Source organism: Elephantulus edwardii, unplaced genomic scaffold, assembly GCF_000299155.1.
Source record: "Elephantulus edwardii isolate Elephantulus edwardi_28Jun2011 unplaced genomic scaffold, EleEdw1.0 scaffold00189, whole genome shotgun sequence".
In the NCBI taxonomy this organism is placed as follows: domain Eukaryota; kingdom Metazoa; phylum Chordata; class Mammalia; order Macroscelidea; family Macroscelididae; genus Elephantulus; species Elephantulus edwardii.
In genome coordinates this window covers 4,068,155-4,076,583 of record NW_006399939.1, presented here as the reverse complement: position 1 = coordinate 4,076,583, position 8,429 = coordinate 4,068,155, and the positions used below count along the sequence as shown (strand labels likewise).

General features: G+C 51.4%; 1 protein-coding gene across 1 annotated transcript in view; it reads left to right on the top strand.

Moving 5' to 3' along the window:
- TSPAN18 (tetraspanin 18) overlaps window positions 1-8,184 on the top strand; it is a 21,170-nt gene extending 12,986 nt beyond the window's left edge. The window contains exons 5-7 of the mRNA XM_006896747.1: window positions 1,365-1,547; window positions 5,809-5,892; window positions 8,137-8,184. Of these exons, the coding sequence (XP_006896809.1) occupies window positions 1,365-1,547; window positions 5,809-5,892; window positions 8,137-8,184 (315 nt within the window). The remainder of the gene's footprint in view (window positions 1-1,364; window positions 1,548-5,808; window positions 5,893-8,136) is intronic.
- Window positions 8,185-8,429: the final 245 nt, after the last annotated feature.

Here is an 8,429-nt window from a genome sequence, read left to right as displayed (position 1 = left end):
TCATCAATCAATCCACACCCTCTCCACCAGGCCCAATGCAGACATGTCAGTCCACACTCCACCCAGCCCAATGCAGACATCATCAATCAATCCACGCCCTGTCCACCAGGCCCAATGCAGACATGTCAATCCACACTCCACCCAGCCCAGTGCAGACATCATTAATCAATCCACACTCTGTCCACCAGGCCCAATGAAGACATCTCAATCCAACATTCCACCCAGCCCAATGCAGACATCATCAATCAGTCCACACCCTCTCCACCAGGCCCAATACAGACATCATTAGTCAGTCCACACACTCTCCACCAGGCCCAGAGCTAGCCCCAGAGCCACATTGAGGCATTGATCTGGACTTCCTTTGCCTGTGATCCAGGTAGGAACTCCAGATGAAGCCTGTTGATGCTTCATGACTTGAGTATACAACCAACAGTGTGATAATAATCATAACAAGTCAAACTAGCTACCGTTGCGTTGAGTGCAGTCAGACTGTGCGCAGAGCCCTGTGCATGTCAGAGTAGAGCTAGACTCCCTAGCTGTTCAGTGGCTGTCAGATTTCAGAAGGAGATTACCAGGCCTTTCTTCCAGGGACTTGTGCCAGCGTTTGAGTCTGAAACCAAGCTTTTAATCCTTTGCAATGTTTGAACACTCAATTATAATCATGTTGTAGTTGTTGTTGTTAGAGGCGCTCAAGTCAGCTTTGACTCACTGCGACTTAATAGACAATAAAAATAAATCCCTGCCCAGTCCTGCACCGTCCTCACAATCTGTGCTGGTTAAGCCAGTTGTTGCAGTCATTGCGTTAGTCCACCTCCTTAGCGGTCTTTTTGGTTGACCCTCCAGTGTGCTGACCTCATACTTTACCAAGTAAGATGTCTTTCTCCAGGGACTGGCCCCTCTTGACAACATGCCCGAAGAATGAGAGACCAAGTCTCCACAGTCTCACTTTGGAGGAACACTCTGGCCACACTTCTTCCAAGAGAGGCTGTTCTTTTGGCAGTCAGTGCTGTAGTCAGTATCCTCTGCCAGCCCCGTGATTCATAGGCATCCGTTCTCCTTGAAGCCTCCTTACTCATCACCCAGAGTACGTTTTCACAGCGACTGTTTATTGAGTGCTATTAGGAGTAAGGCAGGCATTGTTATACCATCGCATTTTTCAAATGAGGACACCACCCATGGCTCAGAGACATTTAATGACTTTCTCAAAGCCACACAGGGGGAGTGGAACAGAGCAAGCATACCCCAGGCCTCCAACCATGCTGGCATGCTGCTTCTGCTATGGTCTTTATCACAGCTGCCCGGCTCTGTCCCTGAGTCCAGCTCTCACCCACCAGATCCCTCCCTTCCCTTTGCTCTTCCCCTAGTTTGGTTGCTGTGGGGTCAACGGGCCTGAAGACTTTCAGTTCGCATCAGTGTTTCGACTCCTGAACTTGGACAGTGGGGAGGTCCCGGAGGCCTGCTGCCGGAGGGAGCCCCAGGCTCGGGATGGGATCCTGCTGAGCAGAGAGGAGTGTCTGCTGGGGAGGGACCTGTTCCTGAACAAGCAGGTAGGGTAGTGGGTAGCAGGTCCCCCGGGACTTGGTGTGTGTGCGCCATTGGCTCCCACCTGAGGGCACCCAGGAATCCCACATGGTCTGGGATACATGTCTCCTGAATGGGCGTGGACAGAGGCTCCATCAAAGCCCCTGAGGTTTTTCCAAGAAGAAGGGAGGGGATTGCAGGCAGTCCAGGGCAGGCACAGGCCAGAGGAATGGGGCTGAGATTAAAGATGAGTTTTTCCAACACTGCCTGAGCCTCTGATATTGTAGCTTGGAGACCAGACTAGAGTTACATAACCCTAAACAAACCTTGGATTCGACTTACAGAGTCAAGATCTGGCAATGTTTCGACAGCAGTTTGCCATGAGTCACAGTTTATTCGATGGTCCCTAATCCACCCCTCAGTAAAGGTTACATTTCCCAGCTCCCTTGCCGCTAGGCCCAATGACTTAGTCAAGCTGGATGACAGTGAGCAGAAGTCAGTTGTGCAGCTCGAGTTGTGTCCTTGTGGGAGAGTACTGAGCCCACCCCTCTTCCTTTCTCTTACCTGGAACTCCGTTGTGCTGATGAGCTGTCTTAGCCCTTACAGTCAGAGTCTCAAACGAGAAGGAAGCTTGGCCACCGACACCTCCGTGCAGCACAGTGGTCCCATCATCCAGGGTTTTATAGGAAAGACAGATGCATTGCTAACTTGTTTAAGGTGCTACTGTTCGGGGTGCCTGTTGCCCTTAAATTCCTGGTCCAACTGAATTGACTACAATTCACAGTGAACCTATAGGACAAAGTCGGGCAGCCCCATAGGGTTTCCAAGGCTGTAAATCTTTACAGACACAGAATGGCTCCCCTTTCTCCTATGGAGTGACTGGTGGATTCAAACTGTCGACCTTTGGGTTAGCAGCCAAACACTTCACCAGTGTTACCATGGCTCATGGGGTCCCCTGGAGTTTCACCCTATCATAGTCCCGTAAGATGTCCCTCCATCTCTTGGGTTCGACTTTAAATCAGAGCTCATCAGAGTGGCCTCACCCAGCCACATCAATGCTTCCCTACGACTCTCTCTCTCTCTGTGTGACTCGTGGGAATTGGCCGAGGCTGACTCCTTCTCTGAGACACTCTCATCCTCCTGAACATGCTTCCCTTTTAAAGCTCTGGGGACACTCTCTCTGTGTTGGGCTTTTTCCTCTCAAATCTCATTTCTCTGAAGTTCAGGATACATTTCTGATTTTGGCACTCACGGCATCACAGCCCCTGCTTTTAAAGAAAATTTATTATCAGGGAGCTCTGGTGGCTTCGTGCCAAGAAGCTGCACTGCATCCTAGAGGTATGCAGTTCGAATCCACCAGATGCTCTGCTAGAGAAGGAGGGCCTATCTCCTCTTGTACCAGTCAGATCTGATTTGATGGTATACACACACACACACACACACACATAATAAAATAGTTTTTTTTAAAAAACCAAAAACTTATTCTTGCGATTGGAGTGTGAGCTTACACAGAGCAGATTGTGATTCCGTTCAACAATTCATTTGTATTGTGTTCTGTGACTTTGATTACAATCGCACGTTCCATATTCTCTCGACTAACTAACGGTTCTTCTTTCCAGTTATCCTTCCGTCTTCTCCCTTCCCCTTCAGAGCTTTTCATGGCAAACTCTGCCCTTGTGATCTTGGGTGGCTGGTAGTTCTAAGGACTGAGTCCTTGTCTCCCTGATGTATTTCTTGCTCACCTGATTTATCTGTCTGTTGGTACAGACAGATACAGAGATGAGCTCAGCTCCGTGTTTAAAGACCTATTGTAGTCTCGAGCAACATGCTTGATGATAAACTATGGAAACCTCAAATAACAACAGGGCTTAAGCAAATGTCAGTATGTCTTTCATACATGGCAAGAATTCTAAGAGGTAACCTCTCACATGGTACCAGTGGTTCAGTTATGTCAGTCAGAGCTTTGTCTCTGTGATCTACAGGGCTTTGCCTTGTATGTACCTCTTAATGGTCGCAAAGTGGCTGCCATGGCTCCAGACATCACACCCACATGCCAAGAAGAGAAACAGGGCAGGGGTAGCATAAGCTGCCAGAAGCATGCAGTAAGTTTCTGCTTAGATCTTTCTAGCTGAGACTAGAACACATGGCTCCCAGAAACTAAGACAATGAGCTCTTGATAAGTAGGTGCTGGGTTAGTCCACTGGCTCTGTTTATAACTGAAATGCGATGAAGCATTTTCTCAGCACGAAGAACATCCTAGCAAGAAAAAACAGTCTAGCCAGAAAGTGGCATATGGAAAGGCCCTAGGATAGGAGGGAGCTCCAAGTGCCAAGAGAATGTCACTATGGCTGGGAAGGGTGAACAGGACATGACTAAGGCAGAGCTTCAGCCGGGTCCACAGAGGATGCTGACCGAGCAGTAGAAACTCAGGCTGAGTTCCACTGAGGAAGCCATGTGGCCATACGGGCACTTTGACTGTTCCGTGGCCAGGGGCTAGAGGTGGCTCCCAGGACCAGGAGGGTCTTTCACGCTGGTTTTAGTGAGAAAGGACATCAGGTTAGACTAGGGCAGTGGCAGTGGAAATGGAGAAAGGTGTAAGGCTGAGAATTCCAGAGACCTTGCTGGTAGGTCAGCCATGAGGGTAAGGAAGTATGGAGAATGACCCTGTGGCTTCTGGTTCAGGGGAAGGAAGGTAAGATTTAGTGTGAGATGCCCTGGGATGTCCAAGCAGGGATGCCGAGTGGATAGTTGGGATACAGGCCAGAGTTCATTTGGGTCCATGCAGAGACAGATGTGGGAATCCCCCCTTGTGGGTGGTAACTGTGCTGGTGCCTTTGACCTGAGTGGGATTTGGAGGAGTTACATGATGGGAAGGGTGGAATGTTCCCACCCTGGAGAGGGAGATAGGGACTGAACAACAGCTGGCAAGGGTTGTTTTTGTTGTTGTTATGTGCCGTCGAGTCGTTTGTGACTCATAGCGACTCTGTGTACAACAGCCCTAAACCCTGCTCTATCCTGTGCCAATCGCACTGCCTCTGACACACCCATCCCGATTACCCTAGTCACTGAATCAATCCATCTCATAGAGGGTCTTCCCCTCTTGCGCTGTCCCTCCACCCTCCCAAGCATGATGTCCCTCTCCGAGGACCTGTCCCTCCTTGCAACATGTCCAAAGTATGTCAGACGAAACCTCAGAATCCTTGCCTCCAAGGAGTTACTTGGTTTAACCCTCTTCAGGATGAATCTGTTTGTTTTCCTAGCAGTCCATGGTATTCTCAATACTCTTCTCCAGCACCACAGCTCAAAGGCATCAATTCTCCTTCTGTCCTCCCTAGTCATTGTCCAACTCTCTGGGCGGGGGCAGAGGGCCAGAAATCCCCTAAAGCAGACAAAGAAGATCCGGTCCCTTTCAGGTTTCAGCAGGGCGGGGCTGGGGATGAGGAGCTGTGAGAAGAAGGTGGTGAGAGAGGTTGGGGGTAGTGAGGGAGATGCCTTGGAGATAACATGTTCCAGGTCGCAATCAGGAAACTAGCCCAGAAGGGGGGACTGAGCCTTCTGGTGCCTTGAAGCCCAGCTCCTTCCCCCTGTTCCCTGCAAAGAACCCTGGAAAGAGCAAATGAGCAGGAGATTAGAGTCCGCCGCCCCCAGTTCATGTCCAGGCACCCCCTCCTCCTTGCAGGTGAGCTTGAACACATTCTTCAACCCCTCACTATGTTGTATATAAAATGAAGATGAAATGCTTTTTTATCAAGGGGCTGAAGTGAGGACTAAATACTAAAGGATGTAAGAAATCCCAGATGAGCCGTTGGCAGAAATGGGCTATCACTGAGGGTCGGTGCCATCCTCCCTCCCTCCCTCCCAGGGTATCGCTGGACCAAGGGTGGGGATGCATCTGTTGGGTGACCTGGTCAGCTTGGTTCAGTCCAGGGACCCAGGGCTCTTTTGCTGCTAAATCCTGGTGTGGGGACGTGAGCAGTTGAGACCTGGGGTGCAGTGATACAGAAAAGGGGCTCAGAGATGGCCTCCCTCTGCTGGAGAGAGTCCCAATGTCTTGCCGTCCCCCCCCAAACACACACATTTATGGCCTTGAAGCCTCTCCTTCAACCTCTCCCACCCCCTCTCTATTCCACCATCACTTTGAGGAGGACAGCCTGCCACCTGCTGGTGTACCTGGGGTACTTGCTGTACTTCCCAGGCTTTGCACCCAAATCCTGACACTGCCTTCTCACCTCTGACCTCCTGACTCCAAATAAGGGTTCAGCTTCTTCTCTGCTCCTTCCCTCCCAGGGCTGTTACACTGTGATCCTCAACGCCTTTGAAACCTACGTCTACCTGGCCGGAGCCCTCGCCATAGGGGTGTTGGCCATCGAGGTATGTTCAGGGCCCCCACCGCAGCTGTTTCCCTCTACGCATCCCCAGCAGAGCTCAGGAGGGCCTTTCACCACCCCATTTCCCCACCTGTCTTCTGAATTTTCTCCTGGGAAAGATGGGCTGTCCTTACGAGCCTTCCACCCCAAGTCCCTTGTGGTTCCAACACGCTCTTGCCAACAGGATACGCACAGCTGACTCAAAGGGTGTGTTGCAACCTGTGGTCCTAGAAAAGGCCCTTACAGACTTACAGTGGTGGTTGTTAACCTCACGGCGTGGTCTGAGACTCTCTGGGGCATTCTCTGAAGAGGCTACCTGCGGCTCTTTTAAAGCTACCGCTAGGTGGCGCTCCAGCCACCAGACGGCTCTGTCCACTCACTCCTGCAGCCCTTGTCCTGATCTCAGCAGGCTCATCCCAGCGGGCAGTCAGGCGGGTTGAGCTAGCCAGCCCTGGTCCTCGAGCCCTGGTCCTCAGAGGAGCTGACGTTCGACAGTGCAGTCTTTCCATCACATCCCACGGAGCTGCCTCCTGGTCACCCTGCACCCAACCACAGCCTTGCCTGGTTCTGTGGACAACCCTGCTTGGAGCACTTTTCTGGAGTGCAGTGGGGATGGGGAAGAGAGAAGGGCTTAGTTGGCGTCATTGCTTTATTCAACATGTGTAGTGCTGGTCAGCATGGAGTTGGCCTTGGGAGTGGAAGGGCAAAGCATGCTCTCTCTAATGGGAGGACACAGACTTTAATCAGAAAGCAGATAAAGTCTACACCAGGACCCCCAAAAGGGGGAAGCCGAGAACCTCAGGATAAGCGTCCAGTGCTACAAGAGCATGGTGTGGAGTCCAGCACCTCTCAGAGACACAGGATGTCTGAGCTTTCGTTTCCTCGTCTGCAAAATAGTGCTAATCACCGTTCTCCTGGTAGTGCAGGGATTGCACACGGCAGGGACAACATGTTTCGTGCATAGTAGGGGTTCAGTAGGCAGAGTAGGGATGCTTGCTCCCACCAGGACCCCTCACAGCCTGGCCAGGGCCCCTTGACTGGCTGCTACAGGAGGCAGAATCCTACCTGACTACACCCCATCCTAGCCGCCCTCCCTGCCCCTACCCACAGCGCCAGGGCTCAAGGCCTGCAGACTGTCCCACGTGCAGCTTGCAAGGACACATCTGGCTGTGGGCATCACGTATCTTATCCGAGGAGTCATCTCTGAGTCAGGGCCTCTCTCCGCTCCGGCACTAGCAGGTTCTCGGTGACTGTGTTGATTATGGTAACTCCAGAAGTGCTGCATCTTCAGTGCCAATTACTCATAGTCCCAGTGAGATGCCACTAAGTACCTGCTATGTAACAGGTATCATCATGTTGTTTTCCTCGCCCCTCACTGCCTCCCTGGGAACTCAGAGGGGGAGAATACAGAATGGCTGAACTCAAACCCCAACTCCACCTCATGTAGTTGTGTGATTTTAGACAAATTCTCAGATCCCTCTGTGCCTCCTTTTCCTCCTCTGTGAAAAGTTTCCAAGAGCATCACTCCTTGAGCACCTCAGTGCATAGCAGGTCAGAACAGGGCTTACTGTCAAGTCACTAACAGTCCATGAAGCAAGATCAGAGCAGATCCAAGTTTCAAAAATTGGAGTGAAGTAAAACAATAATTGGACTGGGAGAAGTTACAAGTTGAAGCCATGGAATGGGGGACCCTGAAGAAGCAAAGGCAGCCCTTTCAGAAATCTGATGCCAGGAATGTGAAGAGTAACACATAAGCAAAGCGGTGAGGTTGGCCACCATCTTTGAGCAGGACACCGTTGTTTCTGACTCTGCTGATGAGAAGATTTGGCTGCTATGTGCTGCATACACTGTTCTGTTTTCTAAGTGAGGGATCCTAGCAAGGCATCGATGTGTCATTTTCCCCATTGTGATGAGTGCTCGCGTTCTCGCACATTTTACAAATTTGACTCTGTTATGGTTTCACTTCAACCGTCGGTGAACCAAGATCCAGTTCGAAGCTGTGGTATAGAGAAAGCAAGGGCCTTGCCCAAGGTGACAGCTGGCAAGTAGCAAAGTTGGAACTTGAACCCATGTTTCTCAGTACCCAAAGTGTCTATTCCTTCCATGACCCTACATGGCGTGGAGGTGGCCAGATGGTAAGAGGGGCGTGAGAAGGTAGCCGACCCCAGTCCTGCCCTGAGGTGGTGGGGTGGGACTCCCAGGGGGCCGTGGGCCTGGCCTGACAAACCAATTCTTGCTTCCTTTGCAGCTCTTTGCCATGATCTTTGCCATGTGCCTCTTCCGGGGCATCCAGTAGACGAAGACTCGCTTCACACACCATGGCCCAGCACCCACGGTCCTCCCCTATCCCCTGCTTCTGTAATCTTGGCCCCAGGGGAGGAGGTGAGGTCATCATGAGGGGCTGGGAGGAGACGTGGGGAGCGAGGATGGAAATCGCTATTTTTTTAACAAAGCAAAATGAAGACACAAATACAGACTGTTGTCCCCTCCACTCCCTGCCTGGACTCTGAGGTGGGTGCCCCAGCATCTGGACTCAGGAGG